This window comes from Salvia hispanica, chromosome 4 (genome assembly GCF_029641045.1).
Source record: "Salvia hispanica isolate PSC_SH4W2 chromosome 4, Shi_PSC_v1, whole genome shotgun sequence".
Lineage (NCBI taxonomy): Eukaryota > Viridiplantae > Streptophyta > Magnoliopsida > Lamiales > Lamiaceae > Salvia > Salvia hispanica.
In genome coordinates, this window is record NC_142695.1 from 24534477 (window position 1) to 24552380 (window position 17904).

Here is a 17904-nt window from a genome sequence, read left to right on the forward strand (position 1 = left end):
TTATATCTACATATGTCGAGTTGTTCTGTTGTCATGTTTATTTTATCTATTACTGGATTGTCCTTTTTCTCAAAATCCTGATCCAATCATTCAGTTGCCATATTTACTCCTCGCTAGAAGCCACTTAGCCACGTCTATTTTTATTACACCCTCCGTACCACTGAAGATGATCGATTCACTTTCTTGATATTTGTAATTGACTAATATCAACATTTTCAGAAGAATTGACAAAATATGAAAAGGTAGAAACTCATAGGTATTGTAATCTTTGTTAGTAAAAAATCACGATCCTTATATCTACATATGTTGAGTTGTTCTGTTGTCATGTTTACTCATGTTTATTTTATCTATTACCGGATTGTCTTTTTTCTCAAAATCCTGATCCAATCATTCAGTTGTCATATTTACTCCTCGCTAGAAGCCACATAGCCACGTCTATTTTTATTACACCCTCCGTAGCACTGAAGATGATCGATTCACTTTCCTTTTTGGTTTATCCCAATCAAGATGGCTCATTACTAAAAATGGAAACACTTTATCTTTACTTTATTCCTTTTCTCTTACTTTATTCTCTTTACTTAACACATAAAATAAAGTTACATAAAATTATATGTCTCCCAAGGAAGGGTTCTTCTTCCTCGGGATGGAGGGAGTACTATTTGGTTGCATTTTTATTTCAAAGGCTCGATGCATGACAATGTATTTTGGCTCGTCTTTACAGTGCAAGATTACACTGTATCTTACAATTATTCATTTCACCTCCTGCGAATAATTAATCTTTGACAAACACTGTTTTGGTTTTTCTCCCATTGTATCTCATTATTATTTTACCTAATCGAATAATACTTCACCTATATTTTAAGCTTATAAAATCATGCAATACCACCGTGGGTTAAAAGATAGTAACTCAAGAGAAAGAGTCCATCGTTTGCTCTAGGGGAAAATGTATGATATGCAAATTACACAAGTGGAAAATATAGATGCCGATCTTTTTTTAGCAAATTGAGAAGATATACAATGATTGCAATACACATGAAAACATTTATGTATAAAGAATTTGAATTAGGTGAATTAAATAGATAACTCAATTTGTCATTATCTTCTATACATACAAACACTTGAGATCCGATATCCCATTTTCTAAGCATCCAATTTTATGAAGTGTACGAATTTATATTAAGATCTTATGAACATTATCTTATGAACATGGTAAGTGTAGATGTTATTATTTATGCATATTAATATTGGCACACGTGATCCTCAATCATAAGTGCGTTTAGTTTCTAGCATTTTGTGAATGAAAGTTTGGAAAAAATTAAAGAGTTGAATTTTTGAAAGAGATGTACAAGAGAAGAGTGCAAAAGCCTAGGAGTTGGGAGAGTTGGTTTATATTGAGGAAGATCACAGAATGGAGATTCCAAGTCATAATACTTGTGGTTTGCCTTATAGTTTTTGTTTACCATCCAATCGCTCCCCGGCCCTTGTCCGAGTAAGTTGCCCGTTTTCAAGGATAGATAACTCTTCTATTTTAGAATTATCTAACTGTGTTCTTATTGAAACAGGACATGGCCATCAGATGATGGGTACGAATCATCGGATTTGGAGATGGACTGGGGCGAGATATCAAAAGTAGTAAATGAATTAGGAGAGGATGGAAAATTCAATCACATAGGCATTCTCAACTTCAACATGAAAGAAAACCATGAATGGAAGCAATTGATTCCCCATGCCAACCAGACAGTCCTAAGTCTAGATCACGCATCGAGCAACGCAACGTGGGAGGTCCTTTACCCTGAGTGGATCGACGAGGAGGAAGAGGTGCAAGTCCCCGTCTGCCCCTCCCTCCCCAGAGTTGCACCGCCCAAGCAGCGCCTCGACCTTATCGCTGTCAAGCTGCCCTGCCACAAGTACAAGTGGTCCAGAAACGTTGCACGACTGCATTTGCAGATCGCGGCTGCGGATCTGGCAGCCGTACACAAGGGGGCCCAGCCCTTGCATATTCTCCTCGCCACGACCTGCTTCCCCGTGCCTAATTTGTTCAGATGCGAGGATCTTGTCACACGTAGAGGCAGCATTTGGTTGTACAAACCAAATTTGGGGAGATTGAGGGATAAGCTTCGTCTTCCAATCGGGTCCTGCCAGCTGGCACTTCCACTTGGCGGGATAGGTTTCTCCTTTTCAAATCCCAGAGTCTTTCAAATAAAAATTTAGTGTTCAGACATATTGCTTTTTCAATTTTATAATGCGTTTTTTTATTACAAACCAAACATCTTTCAATCAGATCCTGCCAGCTGGCACTTCCACTTGTTGGGATAGATTTCACCTTTTCAAATCCCAAAGTCTTTTGAATAAAAATTTAGTGTTTAGACATACTGCTTTTTCAACTTTATAATGTGTTTTTTTATTACAAACCAAACATCTCAATCAAATCTTGCCAGCTGGCACTTCCACTTGTTGGGATAGTTTTTCAAATCACTGAGGCTTTCGAATAAAAATTTAGTGGTCCAGACATATTATTACATTTATTCATTCATTCAACTTTATAATGTTTTTTTTTATTACAAACCAAACAGAAGAGCAACCATACTCAATACCGAGAAAGAGGAGGCGGGAGGCGTACGCGACTGTGCTTCATTCGAACTATGTCTACGTTTGTGGAGCCATCTCGGTAGCACAGAGCATCAGGATGTCCAGGTCCGACAAGGACCTGGTAATCCTGGTGGACGAATACATCAGCACCTCCCACCGAGCGGGGCTGGAATCCGCCGGGTGGGAGGTGCGCACCATACAGCGCATCCGCAACCCTAAAGCCGAGAAAGACGCCTACAACGAGTGGAACTACAGCAAGTTCCGGCTCTGGCAGCTCACAGACTACGACAAGGTCATCTTCATCGACTCAGACCTCCTCGTCCTCCGCAACATCGACTTCCTGTTCACCATGCCAGAGCTCTCCGCCACCGGGAACCACGAGCACATGTTCAACTCGGGCGTGATGGTCATCGAGCCATCCAGTTGCACCTTCCAACTCCTCATGGACCATGTCAACGACTTAGAATCCTACAACGGCGGGGACCAGGGCTACCTGAACGAGATTTTCACGTGGTGGCATCGGATCCCGAGGCGGGTGAACTTCCTGAAGCATTTCTGGGTAGGGGATGACGCGGTGGCAAGAAAGAAGAAGAACCATATGTACGAGTCCGACCCTCCCGGGATGTACGTGCTGCATTATCTGGGGAACAAGCCGTGGATGTGTTTTAGGGACTATGATTGCAACTGGAATGTGGAGCAGTTGAGGGAGTTTGCTAGCGACGCCGCGCACGCGCTGTGGTGGCGGGTGCACGACGCGATGCCCGGGGAGCTGCAGCATTACTGCTTGCTGAGGGCGCTGCAGAAGGCGCAGCTGGAGCTGGACAGGAGGGAGGCGGAGATGGGGAACTTTTCCGACGCGCATTGGCGGATCCGGGTGAAGGACGCCCGGCTTCAGACGTGCATCGATGAGGACTGCGACTGGCTGGAGAGGCTGCGCCACTGGGGAAACAAGACTGCCGTAGCTAGAATGGCTTCTTTAAATGCATAGACTCATCACTATATCATACATTCCTCATTTTTTATGGCATCATCATTTCTACGAATTGTGAAGTCCAACCAGAGGGGGACTTGTTATTATAGTACTATCATGCCATGGATACTAACAATGATGGATTGATGGGCCATGCCATGGATGCTAACATCTATACCAAGGGAGATCACGTATAATTAAATACAAACTCTAAATATTATACAAATTCCAAACTTTGATTTGGACCGTTAAAAAATTGTCAATATATGACCAAATAATAGCAGCAAAAAAATGTCTAACACAATGTCAATAGTTGATGCTGTATTGACATTAAGTTGACACTATGTTGACATTTTCTATTGATATTATTTTGTCATCTATCGACATTTTTTGACGATCCAAATCATAATTTAGAGTTTGTATAATATTTAGAGTTTGCATTTTATCACTTCCTTATATATTATAAAAGTACAATTTTTTTTAAAGATTACATGAATGCCATTTAGATAGAAAATTATTGGATAAATAATGGTCCAATAAAATGCAGAAAAACTAACTTCTTAAAGAAGTTTTGAAACACGTTTAAATAGGTGCACAACCATTAATTGAATCTGTACATATATAAAAGGATAATTTTATGAATATTTACATGAATGACATATAAGGGGGAAACTTTTCTATTGGTTAATCAAAAGGTAAAAACTATACTCTCTCTGTTTCATTAAATATGAAACGTTTGATTTTCGGCACGAGATTTTATATAGTGTTATTTTGTGAGTTAATAAAGAGAGAATAAAGTAAAAGATAGAGAAAAATAGAGATAATGTTATTTCAATTTAAGGAAACGTTTCATTTTTAATGGGACAACCCGAAAAGGAAAACATTTACTCCCTCCGTCCGCGACTAGATGTCCCATTTTTCCATTTTAGTCCGCCCGCAAATATGAGTCCCGGTTCACTTTTACCATAAATGGTAATAGGATCTCACCTTCACCTAACTCATTCCACTCACATTCATTTAAAACTAATATATACAAGTGGAACCCTTATTCCACTAACTTTTTTCCACCTACTTTTCTTAACATTTCTTAAAACTTGTGCCGCCAAGGAATGAGACTCCTAATAGCGGACAGAGAGAGTAATATTTAATGGGACAGAGGGATTATTAAACAAATACTGGTCCAATAAAATATAGAAAAATTAACTTCTTAAAGAAGTTTTGAAACACTTTTTAATAAATACACAACCATTAATTGAATTTGCATTTATGTGGATTAATTTTCAGTCTTTTCTAATTGCAACATAGCAGGTGTGATCTGTTTGAAATCTGGACTAATTTTCCGATTTTCTGATTTTTTTATTACAGGGATAGGACAAACATATCAAATTAGCTAGAAATATATAGAACTTTTCAATTTACCTATTTTTGAAAGTTTGAACACTTAAACATTAGTTTTGAATTCGATGTCTTGAAAACATGAAATAAAATGAAGAAAAGATAGCTCATCGGGGATAAGGTCAGCTTCGACTTGAAGGGAGATGTCACGAGCGGTGTGTACAGGCAGCGGCAACAAGGATGGATGAATCGGTTGTTGCGTCAAGCCGAGGACAGACCGCGACATGCACGGCGACAGCGCGACGAAAAAATAATGGTCCGATAAAATATAGAAAAACTAGCCTCTTTATATGAATAGTTGACCAAAAGACAAAACTATTGGACCAAAAATAGTCCGATAAAATACAAAAAAACTAGCTTCTTAAAGAAGTTTTTGAAACATTTTTATCAACCTATTCTCTTTCTCTTTGTACATCGTAATTTACCCTTTCTTTGTCATTTTCTCTCTCATACTTCTTACTTTAACAATTCTCATTACTCGTGACTAGGGATTGTCAGTGTAGCTCGCAACTTGTGGGGCGGCCCGAATAGCCCACCAAATTTATAGGGTTAGGCTTGAAAATTTATAGTCCGATAAAATTAAAATCCGATTAGCCTGCACCCAATTAACCCGCAACCCGTTAGGGCTAGACCCGAAAACCCGATGGGCTGGCCCGAAAACCCGATGAAATAATATGAACTTTATCTATTTTAATACATGAAATATTAGATTTTTTTTATCTACATTAATTAATAATTTATATATTTAATTACATTTACTGAATTTTAATATAGTTGTACTTATATAGAACTAATTATCCATAAGGTTTAATGTTTTGTGATATATTATTAATTGGAGGAGTGTTATACTGCTAACTTAATATTTAATTACTAACTATAATTAAATAATAGCCATTGGATATTAAAATCATGCGCCTAGATCATCAGCCCCAAAATGTCAATACGATCAACAAAAAATGTCAATAAGGGTATTAAAGTCATTTACAACAAATTTGTTGTAACTAACTTTTGAAAAATATTCCACAACTTTAAAACGCATAAAACTTTATCGATTTAAATTATATTTTCGCACAACATATATCAAATTAAAGATAATTTAATAAGGATTCTAACGAGATCTCACTTGCATATGTTCCGATGTCAAAATTTGAAAATTTCATAAATTTCATCAACAGTTTTATAGCAATACATGACACATAATATGTCAATACAATGCTTGTACAATGTTAATATGAGATTGTATTGACATTGTCATGTCTTTGTGTTGATGTGTTTCATTGTGTTTTTAAACCCTAAATTGATAGTTGTTATTTTCTTTTTATTATTAAAAAAATGAAAAACGAAATTACACATGATAAATTGTAGACCACAAGATTTCTAAAATCATATAGTCTTAAATTAGTTGTAGTTAGCAATTAAATGATGAGTTAGCAATTAATCACTTCCTTTATTAATTGTATTTTATATATTTAATTATAGGGGAGTGATCAACTGCTAACCCACTCTTTAGTTGCTAACTACAACGACTTTAAGACCATATGATTTTAGAAATCTAGCGGTCTAAAATTTGCCGTATGTAATTTTCATTTTTATTAATTAAATCGAAAAAGCTAAAAAAACTACAAAATTAGGGTTTTCGATGAAAATGTCAATATAGTGTTTTGAAAATATCAACCTAATGCTTAGGGTTCAACACAATGCTTCGAGAATGTCAACACATTGCTTTAAAAATGACATTCTACATGTATTATATTTACATATTTTATATACTATGTTAACATTTGTTGTTGTACGAAAAAATTGAATTTTTTTGAAATTTTGACATCGAAACATATGCAAGTAAGATTTTGTTAGAATCCTTATGAAATTATCTTTAATTTAATATATGTTGTGCAAAAAAATAATTTAAATCTAGAAAGTTATATGCGTTATAAAGTTATGTGATATTTTTCAAAAGTTAATTACAACTAATTTGTCGTAAATTGACCTTAATATCATTATTGACGTTTTTTGTTGATCGTATTGATATTTCAGAGCTGATGATTTAGCCATTAATTTGAATATCTAAGGACAATTATTTAATTGTAGTTAGTATTGAGTTAGCAATATAACATTCTCCTTTAATTATATATATATTTGTAACAGTAAAACTGTTCAATCAGTGGTTTAACTGGTTCGATCGATTAACCATGAACTAGTAGCCCGGTTCGCTTGTTGGTCCTGTTTTTAAAATATTGGTTCCTATACATGCAGCCCCTCCTCTACTTTCAAACATTTTGTATTCAAAATCAGATTTCAGCAGCAATCGATTTGCAGATAGGCAAGTCATGACATTGCTGTGGAGCAAATTAATCCATACAATTATCAAAGAAAACCTGCAAAATCTTCCATTTCAATTCAAGCATCCCAATCCCAAACGCACAGCATCCCCTGAGGAAACGTCACTCATCCGATCCGATGACTAAATTCCGCAAATATCAATCTTCTACTGCACCTAAATCAGTCTATTTAAAGCCCAAAGTGAAGGTCATTATGCCATTTCAATTCGTGTATGTATGTATGTAGCTATCTCCATACGACTACTAAACATTGATTGGTTACCTGACAATTGACATCGCCTTTGCTTAACTTAGATTTCACTTTTCGAAACTTTGGCAGAGCGGAGGTAGTATATAATGGGGCGTTTCCTGAATTGCTGCTTCACGATTCCGGTCGGTAACCTAACTTCAGATTCGCAGCCGCAGGTAGGGCATTGACCGATCAGTTTTTGGAATAGTCAATTTTTTCTTCTCATTTTGATTTAATGATTATTTTTTTTTTGAAAATGGGGTTTTAGGGATCAATCGACTTTATGGAGAAGCCATCCACTAGCAACGCCAACGGTAACACTGCTTCTGAGGTAATGGTGGTGATCTGTTTAGGGCATTGTTTGAGTTGTTATCCTTGTTTGCCTATGTTTGAATTATTGTTTGTGTTCAGATATGATCACAACATTTGTTCTTTTACATTGATCATATTTTGTTTGTGTTAGTATTATCTTCTTTTTGGTGCTTCGTGGTGCTCGGTGATTGGTATTTGAGTTTTGGATGAGCTTAGATATGCTGATATTTTTATATTTTGGCTTTAGAGAAAGGATATACTATCTGTTTTTGTTGAGCTTATTGTGCAATGTCAAGCATGAGATTTGGTAGAATCATGTTAAATATTGGCTTAGGTGTGTATTATAGTCTCTACGAGATGTTTGAAGATTAGAGAAATGAGCTTTTTTCGATTTATTCCTCCAGCTTGAAGTAGTGTGATTTGATGGTTTTGGAATTTGCTTGCGTAATATCGGTTCTGCTGTCATCAATTGTGGGGGGCATCCGTTTTCTTATTTTTTCATTAAATATCAAGCGCATTCTAGAATTTTAACCCTTTATTAGCATGAAAAGTTTGCACTAACATTTATAGGTTCTGCTGTCATACATTTCTAATTTTCTATCATCAAGTTGATACTATCATTTATATCAGTCATTTTTTGGATATCTCTGGCAGAAGTCAAATGAGGAATTGAATGATACAACCAGAAGACATGCGACTAATGTCATCCTTAACCATGACTTTTCTGGAGGACTTGATTCATGGCATCCTAATGGCTGTGATGGCTTTGTGGTTTCGTCAGAATCTGGTTATCCTCAAGGGGCTTCAACTAGCCTAAATGGGTGTTTCGCCAAAGTTACGAACCGGAATGAATGCTGGCAAGGCCTCGAACAACATATAACCAACAGGGTTTCTGCAGGATCCACTTATACAGTATGTGCTTGGGTTGGAATATCGGGATCTCGTCAAGCTGTTGCTGATGTGCAGGCCACTCTGAAACTTGAATACCAAGACTCATCAGTTGACTATTTATTCATTGGAAGGTAAATTCTTTTACTCTTTGAGTTTGATCGTATTGCTTAATATCATCATCTTGATTGCCTTTAGCCATCTTCAGGACTTCTGCTTCCATGGAGCGCTTTGAAAAGTTAGAAGGGATTTTTTGTTTATCCACGATGCCTCACAGAGTTACATTTTACATTGAGGGACCTCCCCCTGGCATTGACATACTCATAAAATCAGTAGTAGTTTCTGGCCTTGATGCCAGTCAATATGATGTAAGTTTATCTGATATCTACAACCTACTTTCTTTAAATGACTGGTCAAGTGCTTGATCACCGGTAATTATTATTTTCTCTTTACATTATTATGTTATGAGTAATGTTAGATTATTACATATGAATTGAAGCTTGTAAAAATGTTTAGTTTATTAGCTTGCATAATTTGCATGTGCCATTATCCTTGGTTATTGAACATCTGGAAAAGCTTACTTTTGGAACATACTAATATCATTCTTTACTCTAAGTTTTAGGCAAAGTTAAGCCTGATCAAGTGTGTATTACCTACGAGCAACTTTGCAGGAGTTAGCTTAAGTTTGAATTTACTTAGTTGCCATTAAGATTTATTAAGTTAAATTCCCTCTAAGTTTAACCAAGTGTGCATTTCCATCCCTAAAGATTGTTTGGGAGCAATTGATTCCAAATCCTCAAATTAATGCTTCAACTAAGCTCAGCCTTCCGGCCTACACAATTCCTCTGTCAATTTCAAGAATCCATGTCTACTTCCTGGTTATAATCACGCAAGGACATAGGTGCAAAAAACACTTGCCACTAACTTCGGCTTCCAACTCATAGTATCCATATTTCGATGCATCCTCGGGGGGATGCATGAAATTTCCCAAAGAGGTCACAAGATAATGAAATGTGTGAGTGCGGGTGCGTAAATTTTCCAACCAATTTTAGGCTGCTTATGGCGAGAATACACATAACTACGAGTACTATTAGAAAGCTTATTTTACGAACTTTCTAATTGTGATTTGAATTTGACTAGTGCCGCATGAAGGAGTAATTTTTCAATTGTCGTGCAGAGGGGCTATCAAATGGTGCTTCAAAAAATTAAACTGAGATAAGCCGATATTTTATCTTTTGATTTCAGTGACAAGAATCAAGATCAATCTGTTTTTTGAGCTTGACATTCAGTTACTCTTGTGCAATGTCAAGAATGAGATTTTGTAGCATCATGTTAATCTCATAACAGTTTTGATACATATTATGGATGATTTGGAATCTGCTTTGAAATGTATAGCTTCTGGTATAATGAATTATCAGGGAAATCCTAAACATTTTTGGCAAGTGCGTAGCTTGATTTTTCACCCTGCATCAGCCTGAAATTCTTGTTTGCTACCATTTGTTGGGCCGGGTGCTGTAGTCTATGTGATATGTGATTACACATATCTGTCATCAAGTTTATATCATTTTCATCAGTCCTTTTCTTTTTGGCATATTTCTGGCAGAATTCGAATGAGGAATTGAATGTTACAACAAGCAGACATGCAACTAATGTCATCCTGAACCATGACTTTTCCGGAGGACTTGATTCATGGCATCCTAATGGCTGTGATTGCTCTGTGGTTTCCTCAGACTCTGGTTATTCTCAACGGATTTTAGCTAGTCTAAATGGACCTTTTGCCAGAGTTACGAACCGGAGCGAATGCTGGCAAGGCCTCGAACAAGACATAACAAGTAGGGTTTCTGTAGGTTCCACTTACACAGTATATGCTTGGGTTGGAATATCAGGATCTGGTCAAGCTGTTGCTGATGTGCAGGCCACTCTGAAACTTGAATACCAACACTCATCAGTTAGCTATTTATCCATTGGAAGGTAAATTCTTTTTCTCTGATTTAAATCTGTTTGTTGAGATCACGATCTTGATTGCCATAAGCCTTCTTCAGAATTTCTGCTTCCATGGAGTGCTTTGAAAAGCTAGAAGGGACTTTTAGCTTATCAACTATGCCTCAGAGAGTTATATTATACATGGAGGGACCTCCACCTGGCATTGACATACTCGTAAAATCAGTAGTAGTTTCCTGCTCTGGTTCCAGTCAATATGTTGTAAGTTTATTTACAAACTACTTTTTCTTTAAATGACTGGTCACATGCTCAATAGCCAGTAAGTATGTTTTTCTCTTGAGTCTGCACCCTCAAATTTATAGTTCATTGAACTAAATTTTCCAATGGTGCAAAATAGAGTGCAATTACACCACTGCTGGTGTTTGGTCATCTAAAGTCTAAACTAACCTTATGGCTGGACATCCCACAATCCAGGGTCCTAAAACCTTTTGCTAAATTACAAGAATCAATGTCAGATCCCAAGTTAAAAACATCCTAGGACATTGGTGAACATAACAGTCTCCCGTCGTTCAACTAATGGTACTTTCAAAGTATCCTCGTCTGGGCTGCATGAACTTAGCCCAAAATGTCACAGAATAATGTAAATGCTTGAGTGTGAATGCTCGGATTTTCGGACAAATTTCAGGATGATTCTGGAGAGAACACCCACAAGTATGAATACTATTAGAAAGCTCCTGTTATGAGAAATCTAATGACGGGAATACCAACAAGTATGAATACAATAGTCTTGTGTGGTTTTTGGATTTCGACGTTTGATTTCACATCGGATTGTATAATTGATAGAGGGCCTTGAAAGTGTGTGGTGCCTAACCATCAGGTTGATTTAACTGGCCAATGGCCCGCAGCGTTGATCCACAGGAAAGATGCAGATAGAATTAGGTCAATTTGCACCATTAGAGGACTGGGTTTGATTGCACCCTTAATGTTGGAATTGAACTCAGTTGCGCCCAAAAAATCTTTGGAGAGACGTGTATATTCGCTCCACAATAAATATCAGGGGGTTGTCTTTGCCCCTATCCTAGTATAATATACATGTAAATTTGTTGAGACGATTTTGTCATGAAATATTCACTATGCACAATCTAAATATATTTAAAGAAAAAGTCTTCTACTATTTTGATATGATACTCCTTCCCTTTCATATGCAATATATTGAAGTGGTCTGTTTGTTTTCATCTAACAGACCCAAAGCAAAAGTTCTCTCTGTGATGAGGATAGTGACATTGTACAGAACCCAAGATTTGATGACGGCCTTAATAACTGGTCTGGGAGAGGTTGCAAAATTGTTTTGAATGAGTCTATGGCAGGTGGAAAAATTCTTCCACAGACGGGAAAATATTTTGCATCAACAGCAAATCGTACTCAGAACTGGAATGGAATTCAACAAGAGATAACGAGCAGAGTGCAGAAGAAGCTAGCCTATGAGGTATTTGCTACAGTGCGAATATTTGGTAACAATGTCAGTAGTGCAGATGTTAGAGCTACACTGTGGGTTCAGACAGGAGATCTGCGTGAACAATACATAGGGGTTGCGAGGTATGTACTCTAACCAATACATGCCTGTTACGATCTTTAGTTTTTGTAAAGAAATTCGCATATCCTATCTCTTCTGGTGGATTGACTTTGAGTCCTGTCATCAACTGGTAGACATTCTGAGCAACCAATGGCCAGACTGAACTTGCCAATATGAAGTTTTGAATTTTCCTTTGAGAACTAGAGTTCCTAACAAATGATAATCACCATTTCTAAATACTAACTTACCCTATCTGCCTAGAGTCAGTCCACGATAAGATTGACCCAAAAGAACCCCATGAATAAATATATCTAGAAATTTAATAAAATTAATATATTGTGCTCTGAAGTACCACTGGTTAAAACATGTAACATGTCATTAACGTCTTAGTCGTATTTTTTGGTTTTCGTGGAAGACCAAATTCGTAGACATTTCCGAGCGTGTTATCGTTCAATCAGTCTGGCATTAGGTTTTAGTGGTCACTATTGTTTCTTTCTTTTGAGTTCCTTGATACGATGCAAGGGAAAAGGTATGACTAGAGTCTCTAGACTGATGCACCAAGGCTTATATTTTTCATTCTTGTTTTCACAAGTTTCTTAATCACACTTTGTAACTGAACTAGGTAGCATATCTTGTCTGATTTATGCATGGGATTTTAGGTAGTAAAATGTGATCATCCCTATGCAGTATGCATATTCTGTAAGTCTTTTTTCTTAGAAGTCTGCTGGTTTTCAGTGTGCAGGCAACAGATAAAGATTGGGTGCAGTTGCATGGAAAATTTCTTTTAAATAGCTTGCCTTCACGGGCTGTTATTTATTTGGAGGGTCCGCCTCCGGGCACTGATATTCTTCTTAACAATTTAGTTGTAAAGCATGCTCCGAGAGCTCCACCTGCATCCCGACCAGCCACTCAGGTAGCTGAATAATTAAACTGGTAGTCTTAGAATGAAGATATGACTCATAGTTCTACCTTTTTTTTGCCTCTCCAGATCTCTCTTTTCGGATTTAATATTGTTGCTAATAGCAACCTTACACAAGGCACCAATGGGTGGTTCCCACTTGGAAATTGCAATCTTAGTATTGGCAATGGTGCTCCACATATCCTTCCTCCAATGGCTCAAGAGTCTCTTGGACCTAAGGAGCCATTGAGTGGTTGCTATATTGCTGTAACTAATCGTACTCAGACGTGGATGGGTCCAGCTCAGACAATTACAGAAAGAGTGCAACTTTTTTTGACTTATCAAGTGTCTGCATGGGTACGAATTGGAAGTGGGGCAACTAGACCTCAGAGTGTCAATGTGGCTCTTGGTGTGGACTCTCAATGGGTAAATGGTGGCCAAGTTGAGATTAATGATGATAAATGGCATGAAATTGGTGGATCTTTCAGAATTGAGAATCGAGCCACGAAGATAATAGTTTATGTACAGGGTCCTGATCCTGGTGTTGATTTAATGGTTGCAGGGCTACAAATCTTTCCAGTGGACAGATCTGCGAGATTCAAACACTTGAAAACACAAACTGATAAGGTAAGTTCTGAACTTCTGGCTTTTGGGGTATACGAAAACTACTAAAAGTAGGTTTTCAGCTTTTTTACACATTTTATTGATTGTCCAACGTACTTTCGTGCTAGCAGTAGATGATGATCTTAATTTTTCAATTTTGTCGGACATGATAAAAAACCCTGGTTTTTCTTGGTATAAAGACTTTGAAAACAGAACCCTTGTTTTCTTGGTGTAAAGACTTTTTCCAGATTTCTATAAGATTATTTACTATCCATTATGTTGATGTGTATTTTCATAATATTGGTATATGTTTAACTGTGCAGATACGCAAGCGGGATGTTATCTTGAAGTTTACCACATCAGATTCATGTCCTCTGTTTGGAACCTTTGTGAAAATTAGACAAACTCAAAACAGCTTTCCATTTGGTTCATGTGTAAACAGGACAAATATAGACAATGAGGACTTCATTAATTTCTTTGTGAAGAACTTCAACTGGGCTGTTTTTGGTAATGAGCTGAAGTGGTATTGGACGGAGCCGAACAAAGGAAACTTCAACTACAAAGACGCTGATGACCTATTGAATTTTTGTTCAAGCCAAAACATTCAACTTCGTGGGCACTGTATCTTCTGGGAGGTGGAGTCAACAGTTCAGTCATGGATACGAGCTTTGAGCAAAAATGATCTGATGACAGCGGTTCAAAACCGTTTGACAGGCCTACTGACCCGTTACAAGGGTAAGTTTAAGCACCATGACGTCAACAATGAAATGCTGCATGGGTCGTTCTACCAAGATCGTTTGGGAAAAGATATCAGGGCAAACATGTTCAAGATTGCACATCAGCTGGACCCTTCTGCCACCCTTTTTGTGAACGACTATCATGTTGAGGATGGATGTGACTCACATTCATCACCCGAGAAGTACATTCAGCACATTCTTGATCTCCAAGAGCAGGGAGCCCCCGTCGGAGGAATAGGCATACAAGGTCACATAGATCATCCAGTTGGGCCGATTGTCTGTTCCGCTCTTAATAAGTTGGCGATTCTTGGCCTCCCGATCTGGTTCACAGAACTCGATGTCTCTTCTACTAATGAGTATGTTAGAGCTGATGATTTGGAAGTTATGCTTCGCGAAGCTTTTGCCCACCCTGCAGTTGAGGGTGTGATGCTGTGGGGATTCTGGGAGCTCTTCATGAGCCGAGACAACGGACACTTGGTTAATGCAGAAGGGGACATCAATGAAGCTGGTAAAAAATATCTTGCTCTCAAGGAAGAGTGGCTGTCAAAATGTCATGGCCATATCGATGAACAAGGCCATTTTGAGTTCAGAGGATTTCATGGATCATATGAAGTTGAAATTGTTAGTCTTTTACAAGATGAGAAAGTGACCAAGACATTTGTAGTTGATCCAGGTGAGGATCCTCTTGTGATAACCTTCAATATCTAGTTATTTTGTTCTTTCTGGTGCAGATTGTTGTTACATGATTGTTACTTGGCAATGTAATATTGATTATATAATAAACTGTTTTAGCTGTTGCTTTCTTTGTAAGATGAAATTGAACACGTTGATGGTTTAACTGTTGTGACATATTTGAAAGGAGTGAAACCACCATTGGTTATTGTATGTTTGCACATAGAGTAATGCTCCTTTCTAGTTTAATTATTGCTACCATAGTGATCTAACATTGATCTACTTTGAGATTACCAAATTTATGCTCCTTTCTATTCCCTTAACAAGAGTATAAAAGAGAATAAGTTTTGTCAAATGGTACTGTACAAGTAATTTTGGATGACTTGAAAGACAATATAGTGTTAGTAGCTTGGGACGGAGAGAATAGTTAGCATATTCTATATCCATTAATCAATTGAGCTTGCTATAAACAAATAATTTTTTTATCCAAAGAGTGCTAAGAGTTAGCCCTTATTTTGTATTGGAAAATTTCAACTAGCTAGGTTTCTGTATAATAAAGCTTCGATCATAACATCCCCTGTGTACAGTCGGCGGATGGATACACAATCTTATAAAGTAACAATACTAGCCCTTCTTTTATGCTATTTACTGGTATCCAAGATGCCATGAAATATTGGGTGTTGAAAAACCTTACCATATTGACAATTCAATTTAACTTATAACCAACATCATATGTTCAATATTACTTCTATAAATTTAGTAAAAAAGTAATCACTGAGATCTCGTACTTGATTACTCAACAAGAAGTGATGGGAATATAATAGACTATTACTGTTTGAGTCCATTCAGAGATATTCAATAAATTGGAACGAGATAGAGAAGATTAACATGTCCCATGCACAAGTTGACATGCATCAATAAAGAAATATACAATCATTAATTTTTAATTACCTAATTATATTAAAAAATCTAATTATATAAATGGGATTCTGATGGACCCGAACTTGGGTTTACAAAATGGCCCACTTAGAGCCCATTTCAACCAATAAGCCGAGTCCAGTCCCACTTCGTTTGACAACTCTATTGTGGATGATCCGAGTTATAAAAGAGAATAATTTTTATAGTTAAAATAATAATGATCCGAGTTATAAAACTGGGCTAACCCGGCTCAGTTGACAACTCTATTGTGGATGATCTTATTCTGAGATATCCAAAAATGAAACACACTTCACTTAATCCAGGATGAAGAGAATATTATTTTCCATAAATTTAACCAAAAATAATAAAAGAAAAACCAATTGTAGAATAATGAATTTACTATAAACATAACTTACGTATCCTACCATTTTCAATGTATATTGTAGAATATATATGCGTGACAGGTGAATTGTTCTATTTGTTATACGTAGAATGTATATCATTAAATATAGATATAATATATAGTTTACGAGATATACGAGGGCAGTGATCAATTCCTAACTAATTAGCAATTTCAAACTAAGACTAAATTTTAGTCATTAAATTAGAAGATCTAGTGGTTGAAATAATGCCACATATATTATATTTTTAATTAAGAAAATTAATAAATAAAATTAGAGGGTATTAATGTCAATTCCCTCTCATTAAAATCATCTTAAAACTTTAAATTTACGTGACTCTCTCGATTTAAATTATTTTTTCACAAAAAATATATCAAATTAAAGATAATTTTATAAGAATTCCAACGAGATGTCAAATGCATATGTTCCGACGACGTTCAGATGATGAAATTTGATATTTTTTATTTTAGTTTTCGTAAATGTTGATAACCAGATTTTTATCAACAAATACATAAAAAAATCTCAATAAAACCATGTAAAATTCTCAATAAAACCATGTAAAAATGTCAATAAATATGTGTTGATATTTTCTTGTAATAGTGTTGATATTCTTATGTCATATTGTTGATATTTGTAATACACTATGTTGATATAAAAAAACATTCACGAAAATTATCATATGATAACATAATGACGATATTACCCTTTTATTGATATTTTGTCTACTATTTATTGAGATTCGTAAGATTTAATTTCATACACTCATTTTAAAATCTAAGGGTGGAGATTTGGTCTTGACTTTGGATTAGGTTGCTATAAGCATTAGAATATGACTCATCCATACCATACTCAATTATTTAAGAAAAGAGTAAAGGCCAAAACCAGACGTCACCAAACCGAACCGGCCCGGAACCGTCACCGGCGGTTCGGAACCGTGAACCGGAACCGCGGTGGCGGTTCGGAACCGGATAGGAGTCGGCGGTTTAGGCGGGCCGGTTCAGGTTCACGAAAAATCAAGAACCGTAACCGGCGGTTCCGAACCGCCGGTTCGGCGGTTCCGGTAGCTTTTCAGGGTTTAGGGTATAGACATGCAGGCGTAGGCATGCCGACTAAGAGTATATATATATACTATCTATTTACATGTATAATTTATTGTTTTTTACTTCAACTTTTTTTATTTAAGTCTTTTGATTCTTTTGTAATTCCAATTTTCAACATTTGTATTTGTAATATCGACATTCACATATCGTTCAAATTTGTATGATTGTATGATTGTTTCAATAAAATTCCAATTGTTCCAACTCCAATGTCGACTTCTAGTCCATTTGTCAATTGTCATTCTCGTTTTATTTATTTATTCGATAGTACAAGACTACAACTACACCTACAACTCTACAATTAATACTATACCGGAATAAAATTAAAAAATAAAAAATAAA

At 36.5% G+C, this 17904-nt stretch overlaps 2 protein-coding genes and 1 non-coding gene across 7 annotated transcripts; all 3 read left to right on the forward strand.

Moving 5' to 3' along the window:
• The first annotated feature begins 231 nt into the window (after positions 1-231).
• LOC125192733 (UDP-glucuronate:xylan alpha-glucuronosyltransferase 1-like) lies at positions 232-3587 on the forward strand. The gene is made up of 3 exons (XM_048090363.2): positions 232-1489; positions 1563-2167; positions 2574-3587. Exons 1-3 carry the CDS (start codon positions 1341-1343, stop codon positions 3575-3577), a joined length of 1758 nt encoding a protein of 585 aa, XP_047946320.1. The 5' UTR covers positions 232-1340; the 3' UTR covers positions 3578-3587.
• A 3650-nt stretch (positions 3588-7237) lies between these two features.
• Positions 7238-15359, forward strand: LOC125195694 (endo-1,4-beta-xylanase 1-like). 5 transcript variants are annotated; one of them, XM_048093854.2, is made up of 11 exons: positions 7238-7511; positions 7613-7698; positions 7791-7853; positions 8489-8856; positions 8931-9090; positions 10326-10693; positions 10765-10924; positions 11907-12259; positions 12972-13149; positions 13225-13761; positions 14061-15359. In XM_048093854.2, the coding sequence occupies exons 2-11, from the start codon at positions 7630-7632 to the stop codon at positions 15180-15182; spliced, it is 3378 nt and encodes a 1125-aa protein (XP_047949811.2). In that variant the 5' UTR covers positions 7238-7511; positions 7613-7629; the 3' UTR covers positions 15183-15359. The 5 variants fall into 5 exon arrangements, with proteins under 5 accessions (XP_047949811.2, XP_047949817.2, XP_047949815.2 ...); XM_048093860.2 differs by having other exon boundaries at positions 8492-8856; XM_048093858.2 differs by having other exon boundaries at positions 7238-7507.
• A 626-nt stretch (positions 15360-15985) lies between these two features.
• Positions 15986-16086, forward strand: LOC125197569 (U6 spliceosomal RNA). The gene has a single exon (XR_007172108.2). It is a non-coding gene; the product is annotated as a U6 spliceosomal RNA (small nuclear RNA).
• The last annotated feature ends 1818 nt before the right edge of the window (positions 16087-17904 follow it).

Coding starts and splice junctions, on each gene's coding strand:
- LOC125192733 (XM_048090363.2), top strand. CDS start 1,341: ATGTACAAGAGAAGAGTGCAAAAGCCTAGGAGTTGGGAGAGTTGGTTT. Junction 1,490..1,562: donor GCTCCCCGGCCCTTGTCCGA/GTAAGTTGCCCG, acceptor TTATTGAAACAG/GACATGGCCATCAGATGATG. Junction 2,168..2,573: donor ACTTCCACTTGGCGGGATAG/GTTTCTCCTTTT, acceptor CAAACCAAACAG/AAGAGCAACCATACTCAATA.
- LOC125195694 (XM_048093854.2), top strand. CDS start 7,630: ATGGGGCGTTTCCTGAATTGCTGCTTCACGATTCCGGTCGGTAACCTA. Junction 7,699..7,790: donor CTTCAGATTCGCAGCCGCAG/GTAGGGCATTGA, acceptor ATGGGGTTTTAG/GGATCAATCGACTTTATGGA. Junction 13,150..13,224: donor CATCCCGACCAGCCACTCAG/GTAGCTGAATAA, acceptor TTGCCTCTCCAG/ATCTCTCTTTTCGGATTTAA.